Below are 21,945 nucleotides of genomic sequence, written 5' to 3' on the forward strand. Positions count from 1 at the left end.
GCGACTTCTACAGCTTCAGCTGCCCTCCATTTGTTTCCTGTTTGTATTTGGACTCCTGCTTCACGGACTTTTGCATCTTTGGAATCTTTCAGGGCCATAATTAGACATGCCTTCCCCGTCTTGAACTCCTCCACAACTGATGAGAGTGGCAATTGAAGCTCTGCTGATTTGCAGTACAGTCCTGTTGAGGAGAAGCATTGTGCAATTCCTAGCCACCTTCTAAGAAATTGGTTGATTTTCCTCTCCATGCCCTCGACAATTGACAAGGTGATGTCATACAGCATCATTGGCCACATGGGTAAGAGCCCATGTTGGAAGATCCAGGCTTTAAACTTCCCTGGTAGCACTGACTTGTCAATGTTCACCAGTCTTTCCGTTGTTTGCTGCTCCAGATGCTTCTTGTTGTTGACGTCCTTCAGACTGTCATCGTACAATTTCCCTAGACACTTAATTGGATTCCCTGTGATCGATGGGATGTGTTCTTCCTGAATCTTCAGGGTGAACTTCAGCAGAAGCCCCGTGTACACCGCCAACCCGTTCACATTTCTAACCGTTTTTCCCCACTCGACGACACACCCGCCGATGATCAAACTCTGGTTATTGGCGACTCTGTTTTGAGAAATGTGAAGTTAGCGACACCAGCAACCATAGTCAATTGTCTTCCGGGGGCCAGAGCAGGCGACATTGAAGGAAATTTGAAACTGCTGGCTAAGGCTAAGCGTAAATTTAGTAAGATTGTAATTCACGTCGGCAGTAATGACACCCGGTTACGCCAATCAGAGGTCACTAAAATTAACATTGAATCTGTGTGTAACTTTGCAAAAACAATGTCGGACTCTGTAGTTTTCTCTGGGCCCCTCCCCAATCGGACCGGGAGTGACATGTTTAGCCGCATGTTCTCCTTGAATTGCTGGCTGTCTGAGTGGTGTCCAAAAAATGAGGTGGGCTTCATAGATAATTGGCAAAGCTTCTGGGGAAAACCTGGTCTTGTTAGGAGAGACGGCATCCATCCCACTTTGGATGGAGCAGCTCTCATTTCTAGAAATCTGGCCAATTTTCTAAATCCTCCAAAACGTGACTATCCAGGGTTGGGACCAGGAAGCAGAGTTGTAGTCTTACACACCTCTCTGCAGCTTCTCTCCCCCTGCCATCCCCTCATTACCCCATCCCTGTAGAGACGGTGCCTGCTCCCAGACCACCAATAACCAGTAAATATCTATTTAAGCATAAAATTCAAAAGAAAAATAATATAGCACCTTCAACTGCACACAGACCTAAAACAGTTAAATGTGGTCTATTAAACATTAGGTCTCTCTCTTCTAAGTCCCTGTTAGTAAATGATATAATAATTGATCAACATATTGATTTATTCTGCATTACAGAAACCTGGTTACAGCAGGATGAATATGTTAGTTTAAATGAGTCAACATCCCTGAGTCACACTAACTGCCAGAATGCTCGTAGCACGGGCCGAGGCGGAGGATTAGCAGCAATCTTCCATTCCAGCTTATTAATTAATCAAAAACCCAGACAGAGCTTTAATTCATTTGAAAGCTTGACTCTTAGTCTTGTCCATCCAAATTGGAAGTCCCAAAAACCAGTTTTATTTGTTATTATCTATCGTCCACCTGGTCGTTACTGTGAGTTTCTCTGTGAATTTTCAGACCTTTTGTCTGACTTAGTGCTTAGCTCAGATAAGATAATTATAGTGGGCGATTTTAACATCCACACAGATGCTGAGAATGACAGCCTTAACACTGCATTTAATCTATTATTAGACTCGATTGGCTTTGCTCAAAATGTAAATGAGTCCACCCACCACTTTAATCATATCTTAGATCTTGTTCTGACTTATGGTATGGAAATTGAAGACTTAACAGTATTCCCTGAAAACTCCCTTCTGTCTGATCATTTCTTAATAACATTTACATTTACTCTGATGGACTACCCAGCAGTGGGGAATAAGTTTCATTACACTAGAAGTCTTTCAGAAAGCGCTGTAACTAGGTTTAAGGATATGATTCCTTCTTTATGTTCTCTAATGCCATATACCAACACAGTGCAGAGTAGCTACCTAAACTCTGTAAGTGAGATAGAGTATCTCGTCAATAGTTTTACATCCTCATTGAAGACAGCTTTGGATGCTGTAGCTCCTCTGAAAAAGAGAGCTTTAAATCAGAAGTGCCTGACTCCGTGGTATAACTCACAAACTCGCAGCTTAAAGCAGATAACCCGTAAGTTGGAGAGGAAATGGCGTCTCACTAATTTAGAAGATCTTCACTTAGCCTGGAAAAAGAGTCTGTTGCTTTATTTCATTTCATTTCATTTATTTATTTATTTCATTCATTTAAAAGAAAAAAAAACAGAAAAGCAGAAATAAAGCATCTCCATTACCAGAATGAAAAGGAGCAGAGAGAAGAACAAGTCTTATATTTTCTGCCCCTTTTTACAATACAATCTTTCAATATCCAGCGTCATTTTTCAACATTATTTAACAGATTGTATTTCTTTAACTTGTCACATACCACTGACTTATTTCATAATTATGACCATTATTAAATAGATTACATCTCTGACAGGTACATTTTAAACTTAAAACATTTTATACATTATTAACAAATTACTTTTTTTTTTTTTTACTTCCTTACAGCCCACTAACTTATTTTATAGTTTCATACTTACTTAATACATCTAGTTTAATACGTTTTTTAAATAATTTAAGCGACCTTAATTCTTTAATTTCTTTGTTGAGATTGTTCCATAATTTTACACCATTTACTGCAGTACTCCGTTCTTTTACTTTGGTTCTGTATCTTGGTTTTCTAAAGACTTCTATTCCTTTCAGTTTATAACTACTTACTCTTTTCTCAAACATATTTTGAATGTTTGTTGGTAAAGCATTTTTATTAGCTTGGTACATTGTTTGTAATATTTTCAAATCGACCAAATCACGAAATTTAAGTACCCTGTACTTATTGAACAATGGATTAGATGGATCTCTAAAACCACTGTTGCTAATCACCCTTAAAGCCCTTTTCTGCAGAATAAACAAAGGTTGTATATAAGTTGTATATGTTAATCCCCAGATTTCTACACAATAAGTTAAATATGGGAAAATCAATGAATTGTACAATGTTAATAAACCATAACTATTTAATGAATATTTTACTTTATGCAAAACAGCAATGGCTTTCGCTATTTTTCCTTTTATGTAATTTATGTGTGACTTCCATGTAAGATCTTCATCAATTATGACTCCTAAAAATTTCATTTCTTTTACCCTTTGTATATCCCTTCCATCTATTTGTAATGACACGTTATTTTTTTTTTGCTCTGTCATTAAACAATATGAAATTTGTCTTATTAATATTTAGTGACAGTCTGTTTATATCAAACCAATGCTTAACCTTTTCCAATTCTGTTTTTATCACTTGTGCTACTTCCTGTATATCTGATCCAGAGTAAAACAGCGTTGTATCATCAGCAAATAAAATGCTACCAAGCACATTAGATACATTCACAAAATCATTGATATACAAAATAAACAGTTTGGGTCCAAGTACTGATCCTTGTGGTACTCCATAAGCAATATTACACAATTCTGATTTGATATTATTTATCTGAACAAACTGTTTTCTGTTTTCTAAGTAGTTTTTTACCCACTGATGTGCAATACCTCTTATTCCATATTGTTGTAACTTGTGAAGCAATCTTGAGTGGTCAATAACATCAAAAGCTTTTTTCAAGTCAATAAAAATACTTACAAAATAATCCTTATTTTCTATTGTTGTTGATATTTTCTCTATTAATTCCATAATTGCCATAGCTGTCGAATGTTTTGTTCTGAATCCATACTGAGCATTATTTAAAATATGATGTTTCTCAGTGAATTTATCCAACCTTGTCACAAAAACGTTTTCCATAATTTTAGAAAACTGTGGAAGCAATGATACTGGCCTGTAATTAGAGAATTTATGTTTGTCTCCATTTTTATATAATGGGACTACCTTGGCAATTTTCATTTCATCTGGAAACATCCCTGTTGACAGAGACAGATTGCAAATATAAGTAAATGGTTCAATAACAGTTTCTATTATACTTTTTACAGTCATCATGTCTAAATCTTCATGGTCAGTTGATCTTTTGCTTACACAGTTTTTTTTACAATATTTCTTATTTCATCTTTTTCCACATTGTCCAGGAAAATACTATTGACCGTATTTACTAGTGTATGTAATGTATCTTCTACTATTGGTTTATTTCCCACCAGACTTGATCCTACATTTGAAAAATAATCATTAAACCCATTTGCCACTTCTTTTATGTCACATATCTCTTTATTTTCTTTGACAAAGTAATTTGGAAACGTTGCTTTCGCTCCATCACTTTCAATCACACTTTTTATAATTCCCCATGTTGCCCTCATATTATCTTTACTCTTATTTAATTGTTCACTATAATAATCTTTTTTTTGTTTCCTAATTATTGTCAATAGTTTATTTTTATATTTTTTGTATCTGTGTTCTGTTTCCTTTGTTTGCATTTTTAAAAAACACCTGTATAAATAGTTTTTCTTTGCACAAGCATTTTTTATTCCCTTTGTCAGCCATGGTTTATTTCCTCTTTTCTTACTAATTTCTATTAATTTACAGTTTTTATTATATGATTTCATCAATATTTTCATAAATGAGTTATATGCTACATTAACATCACTGACATAAACTTCTTCCCAGTTTTGATTTTTAAGATCATATTTTAATGCCTCTAAGGCTTTTACTAACTTGTCTCTTAAAGTTTATAACAGTTTTTTTTTCTTGTACCTATTTTTATATTTAAATATTGAAAAGACTGGTAAATGATCACTAACATCTGTCATCAAGATCCCATTCCTGATAATTTCATCTGTTCTATTTGTAAATATATTGTCGATTACCGTTGCACTTTGCGATGTGATTCTGGTTGGTTTTGTTATCAAGTGGAATAACCCCAAACTATACATTGAATTCACAAAATCACTTATTCTTTGGCAACTGGAGCTCTCTATGTTAATGTTAAAGTCTCCACATATAAAAGCGTTTGTTTTTAATTTGATGGAATAACTCTATTATTCTATCTGTAAATTTCACAACACAAGTGTCTGGTGCTCTGTATACACAACTGATTAAAATATTTTTAGATGTTTCATGTACAAGTTCCACTGTTACAATTTCTATGATGTCATCCACAGTTGTCATTTCTTCTACAATTGTACATATCAGATCTGCCTTTATGTACAGAGCAACACCACCGCCCCTTTTATCTCTTCTGTTCACAAAATACAGCTCATATCCCTCCATATTATAAAAAAGCCCTCCATAAAGCTAGGACGTCTTACTACTCATCACTAATTGAAGAAAATAAGAACAACCCAGGTTTCTTTTCAGCACTGTAGCCAGGCTGACAAAGAGTCAGAGCTCTATTGAGCCGAGTATTCCTTTAACTTTAACTAGTAATGATGTCATGACTTTCTTTGCTAATAAAATTTTAACTATTAGAGAAAAAATTACTCATAACCATCCCAAGGACGTATCGTTATCTTTGGCTGCTTTCAGTGATGCCGGTATTTGGTTAGACTCTTTCTCTCAGATTGTTCTGTCTGAGTTATTTTCATTAGTTACTTCATCCAAACCATCAACATGTCTATTAGACCCCATTCCTACCAGGCTGCTCAAGGAAGCCCTACCATTATTTAATGCTTCGATCTTAAATATGATCAATCTATCTTTATTAGTTGGCTATGTACCACAGGCTTTTAAGGTGGCAGTAATTAAACCATTACTTAAAAAGCCATCACTTGACCCAGCTATCTTAGCTAATTATAGGCCAATCTCCAACCTTCCTTTTCTCTCAAAAATTCTTGAAAGGGTAGTTGTAAAACAGCTAACTGATCATCTGCAGAGGAATGGTCTATTTGAAGAGTTTCAGTCAGGTTTTAGAATTCATCATAGTACAGAAACAGCATTAGTGAAGGTACAAATGATCTTCTTATGGCCTCAGACAGTGGACTCATCTCTGTGCTTGTTCTGTTAGACCTCAGTGCTGCTTTTGATACTGTTGACCATAAAATTTTATTACAGAGATTAGAGCATGCCATAGGTATTAAAGGCACTGCGCTGTGGTGGTGTGAATCATATTTATCTAATAGATTACAATTTGTCATGTAAATGGTGAATCTTCTTCACAGACTAAGGTTAATTATGGAGTTCCAACAAGGTTCTGTGCTAGGACCAATTTTATTCACTTTATACATGCTGTGTCTTAGGCAGTATTATTAAACGGGCATTGCTTAAATTTTCATTGTTACGCAGATGATACCCAGCTTTATCTATCCATGAAGCCAGAGGACACACACCAATTAGCTAAACTGCAGGATTGTCTTACAGACATAAAGACATGGATGACCTCTAATTCCCTGCTTTTAAACTCAGATAAAACTGAAGTTATTGTACTTGGCCCCACAAATCTTAGAAACATGGTGTCTAACCAGATCCTTACTCTGGATGGCATTACCCTGACCTCTAGTAATACTGTGAGAAATCTTGGAGTCATTTTTGATCAGGATATGTCATTCAATGCGCATATTAAACAAATATGTAGGACTGCTTTTTTGCATTTATGCAATATCTCTAAAATTAGAAAGGTCTTGTCTCAGAGTGATGCTGAAAAACAAATTGATGCATTTATTTCCTCTAGGCTGGACTATTGTCATTCATTATTATCAGGTTGTCCTAAAAGTTCCCTGAAAAGCCTTCAGTTAATTCAAAATGCTGCAGCTAGAGTACTAACGGGGACTAGAAGGAGAGAGCATATCTCACCCATATTGGCCTCTCTTCATTGGCTTCCTGTTAATTCTAGAATAGAATTTAAAATTCTTCTTCTTACTTATAAGGTTTTGAATAATCAGGTCCCATCTTATCTTAGGGACCTCATAGTACCATATCACCCCTATAGAGCACTTCGCTCTCAGACTGCAGGCTTACTTGTAGTTCCTAGGGTTTGTAAGAGTAGAATGGGGAGGCAGAGCCTTCAGCTTTCAGGCTCCTCTCCTGTGGAACCAGCTCCCAATTCAGATCAGGGAGACAGACACCCTCTCTACTTTAAGATTAGGCTTAAAACTTTCCTTTTGCTAAAGCTTATAGTTAGGGCTGGATCAGGTGACCCTGAACCATCCCTTAGTTATGCTGCTATAGACTTAGACTGCTGGGGGGTCCCATGATGCACTGAGTGTTTCTTTCTCTTTTTGCTCTGTATGCACCACTCTGCATTTATCATTAGTGATTGATCTCTGCTCCCCTCCACAGCATGTCTTTTTCCTGGTTCTCTCCCTCAGCCCCAACCAGTCCCAGCAGAAGACTGCCCCTCCCTGAGCCTGGTTCTGCTGGAGGTTTCTTCCTGTTAAAAGGGAGTCTTTCCTTCCCACTGTCGCCAAGTGCTTGCTCACAGGGGGTCGTTTTGACCGTTGGGGTTTTTTCCTAATTATTGTATGGCCTTGCCTTACAATATAAAGCGCCTTGGGGCAACTGTTTGTTGTGATTTGGCGCTATATAAAAAAAAAATTGATTGATTGATTGATTTCCTTCCTTTATGAGCTGGGAAATCACGCCTGTGTGCTCTACGCACCCTTGGAAGCCAGAAATTCCACCTTTCTGCACTGCTGTGTCAATGTACTTGTTTCCTACCATGTAGGATGTCATTCTTGCGAGCACAGCAAAGATTTTTCCCTCTACATTGCGAAGAGAGATGGTTCTGAATTGCTTAATTTCTCTCGAATTCTTCTCCTTTGGTACAAAGCATCCTTCAGCCACCCGCCGACATGATGGTATCTGACCTTTTCTCCATATGACCTTCATTAGTTTCCATACTCTGGTGAGAAGCTTGGGGCACTTTTTGTAGACTTTATATGTTATTCCATTTGGCCCTGGTGCTGATCGTGTTCTTGCCTTCCTGACAATTTCTCTTACTTCTTCCAAGGTAGGTTCTTTCTCATCTAATTTCGCATTAAAAATAAATAAGGTGGCGTGATCCTCTTCCCTTAGCTGACTGAATAAACTTTAACTGTCTTTTAAAACTTGCCTTGTTGCTAATCGACTGCAAGATCTATATTTTATATAAGATATATTGTATCTGAATAGTTCCAGACGTGTGGGATATATGGGTTATATCTTGATCTTTCAACCTAACCGGTTCTTTGCAAACCTTCGCAGCAACAACAGCGTGGCACCGACGATGCATTTTTATTTTGAGACCAGGGTGACTTTGTGAGCGATAATCGGGGCAGCTACAAAATGTAAGGTTCTGTAAATTATTCAGAATAATTGATAAAAACCTTTAACCTTATTTTGTGATGTTTGATATCGTCGATTCTCAGCAGAGTATTGAAGTTTATAATACCTGTGAAGGAAGTGCTGGCTGCAGAGCAAAAGACCGGCAATGAAGAACCCAAACTCATTTCACACGTGCGGCACAACCTCAGCCCCCGAGATCAGAAGTTGGCATTCCATCACTCTACTATGGCATTTATTAATTATTTGTAGTTTTGTGAACACAACACAAACTAGCTTTCAGTTTCTGAGAATAAGATCTAATTTTCTTATTGTTTCAAGATACTGATTCCATTTCTGAGAACCAGCAGTCCAGACGTTGAGACACACACACATATATATATATATATATATATATATATATATATATATATATATATATATATATATATATACACAAAACCCCTGGCAATAATGATGGAATCACCGGCCTCGGAGGATGTTCATTCAGTTGTTTAATTTTGTAGAAAAAAAGCACATCACAGACATGACACAAAATGGCAGCTTTCTGGCTTTAACAAACACTATAAGAAATCAGGAAAAATAATTTTGGCAGTCAGTAACGGTTACTTTTTTAGACCAAGCGGAGGGAAAAAATATGGAATCACTCAATTCTGAGGAAAAAATTATGGAATCACCCTGTAAATTTTCATCCCCAAAACTAACACCTGCATCAAATCAGATCTGCTCGTTAGTCTGCATCTAAAAAGGAGTGATCACACCTTGGAGAGCTGTTGCACCAAGTGGACTGACATGAATCATGGCTCCAACACGAGAGATGTTAATTGAAACAAAGGAGAGGATTATCAAACTCTTAAAAGAGGGTAAATCATCACGCAATGTTGCAAAAGATGTTGATTGTTCACAGTCAGCTGTGTCTAAACTCTGGACCAAATACAAACAACATGGGAAGGTTGTTAAAGGCAAACATACTGGTAGACCAAGGAAGACATCAAAGCGTCAAGACAGAAAACTTAAAGCAATATGTCTCAAAAATCGAAAATGCACAACAAAACAAGTGAGGAACAAATGGGAGGAAACTGGAGTCATCGTCTGTGACCGAACTGTAAGAAACAGAAAAAAAACAAGGTTACAATGGGCTAAGGAAAATCAATCGTGGACTGTGGATGACTGGATGAAAGTCATATTCAGAGCCTCAGAGATTGCAAGCTGTTATAAAAGCCAGAGGTGGTGCAACAAAATACTAGTGATGTGTTGGAGCGTTCTTTTGTTTTTCATGATTCCATAATTTTTTCCTCAGAATTGAGTGATTCCATATTTTTTTTTCCCTCTGCTTGGTCTAAAAAAGTAACCTTTACTGACTGCCACAATTTTTTTTCCTGATTTCTTATATATATGTGTGTGTGTGTGTGTGTGTGTATATATATATATATATATATATGTGTGTATATGTGTATATATATATATGTGTGTATATGTGTATATATATATATGTGTGTATATGTGTATATATATATATATATACACTTCTAACCCAAGTTTTGCTGTTGTGTCATCTTTTCCTCTGCAGTTCTTCAGCGAATATGAGAAGTTGCTGCACTCGGAGAACTATGTGACAAAACGACAATCCCTCAAGGTGAGAACTCTGATCATGCCAATTTAAAGTTGTTGTTGTCCATTCGGCTGCTCCCATTTTATTCGGGGTCGCCACAGCGGATACAGCCAGATCCGCATTGGTATTTGGCACAAGGTTTACGCCAGATGCCCTTCCTGACATAGCTCCAGTGTAACCTGGAGAAGCACACACAGTCACTGGTGTTCCAAAGAGGTCTCCCATATCATGCCAATTTCAAGTACAGAATTCAAAATATTTTCAGAAATAAATACAAATTCAACTTTTTCCAAACCAGAATTTGAATATGTCTAAAGTTATTGTATAACAATACTTACATATAATTGGAAAAAGAGATCAAATGTATGCATGGCAGTTATTGGCACACTGATGAAGTTCCAGTTAATTGCCACTTTTGCAGCCAGTCTTGTTCAGATACATCAGGGGATGGATACATAAACATTTATTAGTAATATTGAAATGAAATGAATTTATCAGATGCCCATACAACAAAATTTCACTCATATATGACAACAAAACTCAAAGTAGTCAAAGAAAAAAGACAGTAAAAAAATAAACATTGTGCACGGTGCCTAAAGGCCCAGGCAGAAGCAAAGCTTACACCCCTCCATGAAGTCATATTAAACCAGGCATACGTGTTCCTAAACATTCATTTCTAAACAAAATCTGAACAACAGCAGCTCATAATTACAATTAAAAGAAAACAAATATTTCCCAAACAGCTCCCAGTACAAGCTGGTTACCACCTACATATTTCAGTAGAAAAGGTTCAGGTATAACACCTTCATACAGCACAACTCAACAACTTTCATCTAATACATATCTGGAGAATACCATTTCTTTGTATAAATATTTGAACCAGTTAATATCTGGACATTGCTTGAGTTTCTCAGGTAGATTATTCCATTTTTTAGGACCACAAATGGAGACACAGAAGCATTTCCTGGTTGTCCTAGCGCCAGCAATTTTAAAATGATACAAACCCCTTAAATTATGCATTCCTTCTCTTTGCATAAAATATTCTTGAATTCTAAATGGTAATTGCTTATTTTTCACTTTATACATCAATGGCACAGTCTTGAATGAAACCATATCATAAAGTTTTAATATCTTCGATTTAAAGAACAATGGATTGGTATGATCTGACACCCTGCATTGTGAATTATTCTTAATGCTCTTTTTTGAAGGATGAGTAATGGTTGCACTGTAGTTTTATAGTTACTGCCCCAGACTTCAGCACAGTACGTCAAGTACCGTGCAATCAATGCACAATACAGAGTGTAGTGATTTGCCATCAAGAATGTGCTTTGCCTTAATTAATACTGCAGTACTTTTGGATGGTTTCTTTTGAATATGTTAAATATGAGTTTTCCAGTTAATTCTATCATCAATAATCACACCTAACAACTTATTCTCTTTGACACATGCTGTGTTTACCCCAAGTACATGTACATCCTTTTTAGAATTTCCAAATAACATCATTTTAGTTTTAGACCAATTTAGTGACAATTTGTTAATATCAAACAACTCTTCAGTTTTATCATTTCAGTTCTTAAATCAAATAATAATTGTTGCAAATTCTCTCCTGAAAAAAAAAAAAAAAGTTTGTGTCATTAGCAAGGAGAACTGCTTTAAACACATCCGAAACTTTACATAAATCATTGATATATAAAATAAATAATTTTGGTCCCAACACAGAGCCCTGGGGAACCCCGCAAACAGATAGGTAGAACAGCAGTCCTCAAATTCAACAAACTACTTTGTTTTGAAAGCCTTTCTTAGATTAATAAATAAACCAATTACTAATTCCCTTTGGTCCACATGTTTATTGATCTCTTCTATTACATTGAACGCAGCCATTGCAGTGGACCTTTTCGCTCTGAACCCATATTGACTGTCGTCAAGCAAGTTGTGTCGTTCAATAAATTTATCCAATCTGTTATTATAAAGTTTTTTCCAATATCTTAGAAAATTGTGACAATAGAGACACAGGTCTATAGTTAGTAAAAAGATGTTTGTCGCCAGATTTGAATAGAAGTATTACTTTTGCCACTTTCATACCATTTGGGACAATTCCAGTTTGAAATGATTTATTAAATATATAAGTTAATGGCTTAGCAATTTCTGTAATTATTTGCTTTACTAAGGGCATATGTACATCAGTATGATCAGTTGACTTTTTGCTTTTACATGTGCTGACTACCATAATACCATAATAATTTCCCTATCATCAACTGGGCCAAGAAACATTGTGTATGGATTTCTATCAATTAATTGCTGGTTTACCCATGTAGCGTGTGGAATGTCAGCTGCCAAATCTGGTCCAACATTAGCAGAAAATTTATTAAAACTGTTCACCACTTGGTTCATGTCATATTCATCTTTGTTATTATAAGTAAAGTATGTTGGGTAGTTCTTTGCTTTGGATTTATTTGTTAAAATACTATTAAATATTTTCCATGTGTTTTCCATGTATTCAATATTTTCCATTAGTCATTTGGTATGTCTTGGTGTTCATTTATATCAGTGTTTCTCAAACTTTTCAGGCCAAGGACCACTTGGCAAATAAAAAATAAAATCTCATGGAATACCAACTTCTCCGAATATCCAAAAACAGTATGTCTGATTACCATCCCAGCAGTGTGTTTTACGATCTGTTACACTTTGGAGTCATTTTTAAACAGTTTGAGAAACACTTTTAAGTTGGAATATGATATTAATTTAAAATGAGAACAAGTTTCACGTTGTGGTTTTATTGTGTTGACTTGTCAATCTCCATCTCTGGTCCAGAATTTTAATCAAATGACGAATTAACACTTTTTATTTTTCCTCCTTCTGACATGATTTAGTTACTGGGGGAGTTGCTTCTTGACCGGCACAATTTCACCATTATGACAAAATACATCAGCAAGCCAGAGAATCTCAAACTAATGATGAATCTGCTGCGAGACAAGAGCCGCAACATCCAGTTTGAGGCTTTCCACGTATTTAAGGTACAATTTTTGAATGGTACTAAATGTGTACTTAGAGATAACTACCTAAGAAACACTGCTCAGAGGTGCTAGAGTTACACAGTTGGTAATGCAGCCAAAATTGTACTAGGGAAGCATTAAAAAGTCTGAGTCAACAAGACACCTGGAGAACACAGACCCTGACCTTTGTGGATCAGAATAAAACAGCTATATTTAGTGCCGTTTGGACAATGCAAAATTTCACAACTGTGTGTTTTGTGCTTCTTTATATGAAATCAATCAATCAATCAATCAATTTTTTTTTATATAACGCCAAATCACAACAAACAGTTGCCCCAAGGCGCTTTATATTGTAAGACAAGGCCATACAATAATTATGTAAAACCCCAACGGTCAAAACGACCCCCTGTGAGCAAGCACTTGGCTACAGTGGGAAGGAAAAACTCCCTTTTAACAGGAAGAAACCTCCAGCAGAACCAGGCTCAGGGAGGGGCAGTCCTCTGCTGGGACTGGTTGGGGCTGAGGGAGAGAACCAGGAAAAAGACATGCTGTGGAGGGGAGCAGAGATCAATCACTAATGATTAAATGCAGAGTGGTGCATACAGAGCAAAAAGAAAGAAACAGTGCATCATGGGAACCCCCCAGCAGTCTACGTCTATAGCAGCATAACTAAGGGATGGTTCAGGGTCACCTGATCCAGCCCTAACTATAAGCTTTAGCAAAAAGGAAAGTTTTAAGCCTAATCTTAAAAGTAGAGAGGGTGTCTGTCTCCCTGATCTGAATTGGGAGCTGGTTCCAGAGGAGAGGAGCCTGAAAGCTGAAGGCTCCGCCTCCCATTCTACTCTTACAAACCCTAGGAACTACAAGTAAGCCTGCAGTCTGAGAGCGAAGCGCTCTATTGGGGTGATATGGTACTACGAGGTCCCTAAGATAAGATGGGACCTGATTATTCAAAACCTTATAAGTAAGAAGAAGAATTTTAAATTCTATTCTAGAATTAACAGGAAGCCAATGAAGAGAGGCCAATATGGGTGAGATATGCTCTCTCCTTCTAGTCCCCGTCAGTACTCTAGCTGCAGCATTTTGAATTAACTGAAGGCTTTTTAGGGAACTTTTAGGACAACCTGATAATAATGAATTACAATAGTCCAGCCTAGAGGAAATAAATGCATGAATTAGTTTTTCAGCATCACTCTGAGACAAGACCTTTCTGATTTTAGAGATATTGCGTAAATGCAAAAAAGCAGTCCTACATATTTGTTTAATATGCGCTTTGAATGACATATCCTGATCAAAAATGACTCCAAGATTTCTCACAGTATTACTAGAGGTCAGGGTAATGCCATCCACAGTAAGGATCTGGTTAGACACCATGTTTCTAAGATTTGTGGGGCCAAGTACAATAACTTCAGTTTTATCTGAGTTTAAAAGCAGGAAATTAGAGGTCATCCATGTCTTTATGTCTGTAAGACAATCCTGCAGTTTAGCTAATTGGTGTGTGTCCTCTGGCTTCATGGATAGATAAAGCTGGGTATCATCTGCGTAACAATGAAAATTTAAGCAATACTGTCTAATAATACTGCCTAAGGGAAGCATGTATAAAGTGAATAAAATTGGTCCTAGCACAGAACCTTGTGGAACTCCATAATTAACTTTAGTCTGTGAAGAAGATTCCCCATTTACATGAACAAATTGTAATCTATTAGGCAAATATGATTCAAATGTAAGTGAATTATTTGATCTGGAGCTTTTCAGGTTGATTGTTGAACATTAGACTGTCAACTCTTGTATATGCATTTATTTTATTACATTTCAGACATATCACTGGACAAAATGTGAAAAAAAAAATTATGGGGAAAAATATAATGTGTGATCTCTTTTCACCTATCAAAGTACAACATTTCTGAAATTTACAGCTATACAGTTTCTTTTAGGTTGTCTCCTTTCAATTTATAAGAAAATCTGGCTTTTTATTTTATTAGAATGGTTATTGGCAGTCGTGCACATTGTCGTACATGGCACTGGAGGTACAAAGATGTTTTATTTATTTATTGTTTTACTTTTTTATGGGATTTGTCGAGATGATAATTAGCTAATTTTCTTAATGAAACCCTAACATTTTCTTTTTGGTGAAATGGTGAATGGTTGCACTTGTCAAACTTGATTTTCTGTTGATCCACTTGATTTAGAATCAGTTTTAAACATCATTAAAAAAAATAAAATAATAATTCTTGGATGGTTAGTTTTTGCCCAGCAATGTACTTAATTTTCTTCATCCTTGATTGGATCTGGCTGTTCTTGGACATTGTCAAATGTCATAATTTCAGATGAGTTGCTGCCACAGCTTTTGCATTACAGTAGCAGATATAGCTCCTTGTACTATTGCTGTTTGGGCTCCACAATCCACCAAACCCATTTTAAAGTTTTGTGGCCCATGGAATCAATAGGTACCAATCCTTGCTAGGGAAGTAACGCCTATGGACTGTTGTCCCATCTAGGAGGAGTTGTAGACTCTCATCCACTTTTCAGTATGGCATACAGGGCTATGTAGTCAGTACTATACAGGCCTGCATAGGAGTTACTGATTCTGTCTGGAAAAACCCTGAAAACAAAGCTGACACTTTGACCCAGATGCATACTAGGAACTGGTTTAACGAGAAACATTGCACTACCCACATACATCTAAATTAACATCTTGTTTTTCCTCTTCTGCAACCAGGTGTTTGTGGCCAATCCCAACAAAACTCAGCCCATCTTGGACATTCTGCTGAAGAACCAGACCAAACTCATTGAGTTTCTCAGCAAGTTTCAGAATGACAGAACGGAGGATGAACAATTCAATGATGAAAAGACATACCTGGTCAAGCAGATCAGGGACCTGAAGAGGCCTGCTCCTCAGGAGGCCTGAGCACAAGTGCAGGTTTTGGGGGCGGGGGAAAACCACCAGGACAATGTCTGGGCGAGTTCCAGACTACATCTGCAAAACTGACCCATCGCCAACTGCTGTTCTGGTTTCTGAGCAAAAATCGAGGAAGCAAATGACAAACCAACTTAACCGTATCAGCCCATCAGGAAGTCGCCTGCTTCGCTGTGAACATTTGATTTGTCTTTCTTTACTCAGTCTTTCTTTCCTCATACAGAATAAGAGTAAATAATAGATGCTGCTGCTTTCTTGCACATTAAGACGTAAAGTATAATGCGTCCATCACACAGTGACAGAACATGTCCACCACATTTAACACGAGACAGATGCACAACAAATGATGAGACAGACACGTATATACATGCTGATGTGGTAAATTCATCAAACATTCATATACAGAACCACGGTGTGAGACGGAACTGGTACGAGAAGGTGGAATGTTGGCGTGCTGCATGTCTTGAAATGTGACAGACCCGTGGCTGTACCCAGCGTTTGATCTGTGTTGTCCTGTCTGATCTGACTCAAATGTTCAGTGCCACAGACTTGGGAATGCATGTGCATCACTGTAACGGCAACAATTTGAATCTATGCTTTCATCCAGTTTAGTGCCAGTGGTTCATTTTTCGACAATGCCATCACACAGAACCATTTACCTCCTGCGTGCTTTGCGGTGACACTGCATTCTAAGGCACACAAGGAATGGTTGCAAGGAATGCATTTAGAAAAGCCCCAGAGTCTGATCTTCCTTTGTTTTTTGGTTTGTTTTGTTTTTGCTTTTTTGTTGTTGTTTTTTTTTTTGTTTTTTTATAAACCTTCACATATAAATATATACCGGTGCATCTAAAAAAAAATGGAATATTGTGGAAAAAGTTCTGTGTTTTTTGGGAAGGGGGTTGTTCTCATTTTTGTTGTTTCAGAATGTGAAAATTCTATATATTTTAGACTCTTATAAATGAAACGTTCTAAGCACTTTTTTTATAATTATGGCCTACAGCTCCAAAAAAATAGAAAACCTTTTTCAAAATATTAAAATATTTCATTTCAAGTTTGAGTAACTCAGTATTTATGCAATATAAATTCCACAAATCTCTGTCTGGTTCAGTACACACAACCGCAATCATAGGGCGGACTTCTCATTTGACTGTTTTCCAGAAGACTGTCACTTATTCCCTCCACAAGGAGGGTAAGCTGCAGAAGGTCATTGATCAAAGCATCTTATGGAAAGTTGAGTGAAAGGGAAAAGTGTGGTAAGAAAAAAAAAGATACACAAGTAACAAGGATGACCACAGCCTTGAGAAGATGTCAAGCGAAGCAGATTCAAGACCTTGGGTGAGGTTCACGGAGTGGATGGAGGCTGGATTCAAGAGCCACCATACACACATGCCTAGGAAATGGGCAAGTGTTGCTTTCAGTGTCAGACGTGTCTTAGCTAAGGAGAAAAAGAACTGGAATGTTGCTCAGTGGTACAAACTTCTCTTTCCACATTGAAAGTACATTTTGCATTTCATTTGGAAAGCATGATCCCAGAGTCTGGAGGAAGAGTGGACAGGCACCTAATCCAAGTTTCTTGAAGTCCAGTGTGAAGTTTCCACAGTGTATGATGGTTTGAGGTGACACATGATCTGTTGGTGTTGGGTCTGTGTGTTTTATCGAGTATAAAGTCATCGCAGCCATCTGCCAGGAGATTTTAGTGCACTTCATGCTTCTATCTGCCAACAAGCTTCATGCTGCTTTTCCAGCAGGACTTGGCACCTGCCCAGCCCACAGTGCCAAAACTAACTGAACTTTTCAGTTGTTTGTAGTTTCTGTATTATAAATCCTTTTTTAAATTATTTTTGATTGATAGAATCGAAATATTCTAATATTGAGATATTGTTTTTGTTTTAGCTGCAGGCTGTAATTATCCAAATTAAAATACAAAAATTCTTTAAAACTTTAAGTTTATATGTAATGAGGGTAGATTATAAATTTTTCACTTTCTGAGATGACAAAAATATTGAATGTTTTCATATCCTCTTTTTAAGATCCACCTTAAGCAACATGGTTTTGATCAATGAAATTGCTTTCTAAACTGTAAAAGAGGGAGACATGTTAAGTCACATTGTTTCTGCATTTAATTTTACTGAATTAATTGCAGTTGGGTTTGTTTGTACATAATTTAAAGGGCCAGCTCACATTTAGCTAACAGATTTTACAGCTGAGGAATGTTGTGGTATTAGCTCTGGATCTGTTAATCCTCATTTTATTATCTTGCATTTTGAGTATCTCTGCTAAACTGGGGGGTGTGAGCAGTGCAGAAAGGGAGGGAGGCGTTTGAGAGCCCATTAACTCAACTTATTTGTGCACTTTGTGAGGTGCTGAGCTTGCAAACCATCATAACGAGATGAATAGTGGGGATTTCCCCCCCATACAACTATTTAATTTTTTCTTCACCACTTTGCTGGTGGCATTGAGTCTGCTTCAGATGTGAGCTCATGTGGAAACTTGCCACATTATTTTTTCTTTCCCCCACACCACCTTTCTCACGAATGTTCCTTTTTCAGAGGGTCTGGAATTCCAGTACAATTATAAATGTAAAGGCATCGTGTTGAGCTGGATGTTTGGTTTATAATAGATTGTCCTCATGGTGCTGAGTGAAACACAAAGCCACTGACGTGCTAATTAGCAGTGAACAACATGTCATATAGCAAGACTTTCAAACAGGCAAATCTGTAACCATCTGGGTGCAGTCAGCAGCGTCCACACTTGGGGAATAACTCTGTTGTGTCTGATGATTTGTGGACATTCATGCTGGTTATACGGTTGCAAATTGAGCTTTACCGGCGACATGTTAGCGGAGCTGGTAAAACGGATATTTGCGACCGTAATCCAGCATGAATGTCTGCAAATCAGACACAAGGGGGTTATTTCCATTCTAATCCAATTCCATCGTTTGCACAGTTTGTTTTCCTGTAGGTAATTCAGTCGGCGAGGTTTGCCGTGAGGCAGCATCGCTCCAACAGCAGTCAGGGCATGGAGTAATCCATCAAATGTGAAAATCCATCAAATGTGAAATGGTAATTCTGTATCAGAATCCACATGGTAGCTTAAAATCACCCATTTTGGCATCGCCGTCACTACCGACTTTCTCTCTCGCTCTGAGCTGACATCACCGTAATTGACATCTGCGTAGCAGCATGCGTGGTCAGGGCACAGAGTAAACATGAAATGTGAAACAGTCGAATATTTTCCGACCTTACACCCGATATTATATGGCCTGAAATATCACACGACTAAAAAATCAGATTTGCGGAAAAAAATGTAATTTTATTATAATCCTCCACTGCCTGTGCATGATGCTTGGACTAAAGAGGTTGTACTGGAATTGTTTTCCTTTAATTTTTTTCTTTTCCTTCCTTTCAAACTATTTATCATAAACAAAATATCAAAATGAACTCTGAGCTGTATGTGGAGTCCAGTTTCAGCAAAGAGTGGTGGGTGCTTTCAGAAGTGTCAAAAGGCAGGGGGCCGGGGCCCTGCAATTAAAATAAAGCATTTGGTGTACATCTGTGGTCAGGTCCTTACTTGTGTATGTGTCACTTGGGTACATCAAATAATGACTTTAATAAAACTTATGTGGCGTTAAGAGCTGTACCTTTGACATAGAATGCATTCTTTGTAAATATTTAAGATGTATGTTCCAAAATCTAATTGGACTAAAATGTGTCACATCATTTTATTGTGGGAACTTTTCTTTACCCTGAGTTTGAGTATGTGGTGGATGGAAGTGATGGATTTAGAAATGACACCCCTATTTATGGTCATTTCTAAATAATTTTCCTTAATTTTGTATAACATCTTGCCTAAAGTAAGAGCAGAGATTTGACACTCAAAGTTGCAGTGTGTAGTATTTAGTGACATCTAGTGGTGAGCTTGCAGATTGCATTATACTGTTGCTGGCCATGATTTTAGTTTTTCACGGTTTTCTTTGGGGACAGAGATGTTCTCTTGACATGTGATAAGCAATTTGTATGATTCATGAAAAAGGGATCTGAAAGCCTTGGCAAACAGTATATAGGACAGCAACTGTTGCTCCCTCTTCTTTTTTGTTCCCAGGTAGGTGGGGGGTGGGGGGCACAAAATGGGAGTCTGTGCATGCATCTGTCTATGTGTCACATTTTGAGAACCCTAGATTTCTACATTTCCCAGTTGCCCCTTTCTGAGACATTAGTTACCTGTATCGTATTGTAAACAGGCATAAATGTGATGTCTACGCAATTGACTTTGACCCAGATTTCCAAGGTCATCTAAGATAACTGATGACAGAAACCCACTATCTCACCCCAAAATACTATATTTGATCTCCAAATATCAATTTTAGAGCTTACGTTTGTATTGAACACCTATAACAAACAAATCATGTATCCTGACTAGCACACTACATTTGATCTTGTACCTCAGGGTCAAGGTCAAACATGCAAATGGATATTAAAAAAAATTAAGCTTTTTGGGTATATTTTGTCTTCTCAGCACCAAATTTCTCTTCTAAAGCCTATTTGCGTTGAACACCTATAGCAATCATTTATCCCAGCTCCATTGAGCACACTACATTTGACCTTGACCCTGACATTCAAGGTCAAATGTGTGCTAAAAGGAGTCAGGATACATGATTTGCTATAGGTATTCAATACAAATGTAAGCTCTAAAATGGATATTTCGAGAGAAAAAGTATCCTGGTTGAGACGGTGGGTGTCTTTACCGTTAGGTAGCCTTGGAAATCTGGGTCAGGGTTATATGCGTAGGCATCACATTTGTGTACGTTTACAATGTGATACAGAAAGGAGCAACAGCGAAATCTAGGGCTCTAAAAATGTGATGCACGGAGGCCATTACAATGTTCCCCTTTATTTCCTGGTGGTGGACAACTACTCTTTTCTGTATTATCAGGCCTTTTTCCACTACTTTTTTACTGTCCCCGTCCATGAAATAGGGGAATCATTGAAATGGACTCCCTACATCTGTCTATACTTATTTGTTTAATTTGTCACCATGTCGTATCAGTATAATTGGGTGGGGGAGTATTGGCTTGTTCCTTGAGTCTTCTGGCTCAGTAAGCATGTCTCTTTTGGGCATCAACATGGTGGCCTTCAACGCTCATGTAGATACAAATGGATGAGCCTTTTGTATGTGAAAGTGTTGATTCATTGTTGGAGGTAATACATGAATGAATAGATGGTAACGAAAGCAAGACTCCATTCCTGCTAATAAAAATCCCTCAGTCAACTACCTTTAAACCATCTGCTTTTCTTGCTGCACAGACTAAAAGATTGGCTAATAGTGTACTGTTGAGCAAGTAACCTGGCAAAAATGAGGAACTTACAAACTGCAAACCTCACATAGCAGTAAGTGTATAACAGTACATTCAGAAACAAAAATAGTTTGTCGACATATTTGGGTGATTCTTAGACTACGGGCACTTATGTCCTTTGATCATATTGTATGAAAAACAGAAAAAAGGGGAAATTTCACACTTTTATAGTTATCTTTACAAAGAAAGTGTGTTAAGAAATTTGTTCTAGTAGTCTATGATGACTTTTTCACCTTTTTTCAGCATCATTATATGCAAATATTGCCGTTTTGTGCTTGTCCCACACCCAGACTTTTGATCTTCAATGATAAAAATGAATGGTAAATAAACGTTTTTTCTAATGTTTTAAAATAATCAAAACATAATTGGGGTATTCAATGTCATACAACTGTTGTGATTTTTTTTAAACAAAATGTAGTAGTCCCACACTATTGCCGTAATTTCCACCACAACACTGTAATGTCCCTTTAAACAGTTTGTATGAAAGATTGTTTGGGTAGTTTCTATGGAGATAAACAGTGACATCAGAGCACATGTATATAGTGCCAAATCACAACAAACAGTTGCCCCAAGGCGCTTTATATTGTAAGGCAATGGTGTGGTGGAAATTACATTTACAAGGCCAATAGTGCCCGTAGTTAAAGAATCACCCATTTATCGCTGAGGTAAATAAGGCCAATACAAGTCCTTAGCAAGATTTCAGATATTGGTACACATACTTGCATGACCCCTTGTGCAAAAGTTAACTC

General features: G+C 37.2%; 1 protein-coding gene across 2 annotated transcripts in view; it reads left to right on the forward strand.

Moving 5' to 3' along the window:
* The window catches only part of cab39 (calcium binding protein 39), a 59,533-nt gene extending 43,319 nt beyond the window's left edge, over positions 1-16,214 (forward strand). For both annotated transcript variants that reach the window (XM_034167848.1, XM_034167849.1), the window contains 3 exons: positions 9,892-9,957; positions 12,804-12,947; positions 15,646-16,214. In XM_034167848.1, the coding sequence (XP_034023739.1) occupies positions 9,892-9,957; positions 12,804-12,947; positions 15,646-15,834 (399 nt within the window). In that variant the 3' untranslated portion in view covers positions 15,835-16,214. The remainder of the gene's footprint in view (positions 1-9,891; positions 9,958-12,803; positions 12,948-15,645) is intronic.
* Positions 16,215-21,945: the final 5,731 nt, after the last annotated feature.

Source organism: Thalassophryne amazonica, chromosome 4, assembly GCF_902500255.1.
Source record: "Thalassophryne amazonica chromosome 4, fThaAma1.1, whole genome shotgun sequence".
Lineage (NCBI taxonomy): Eukaryota > Metazoa > Chordata > Actinopteri > Batrachoidiformes > Batrachoididae > Thalassophryne > Thalassophryne amazonica.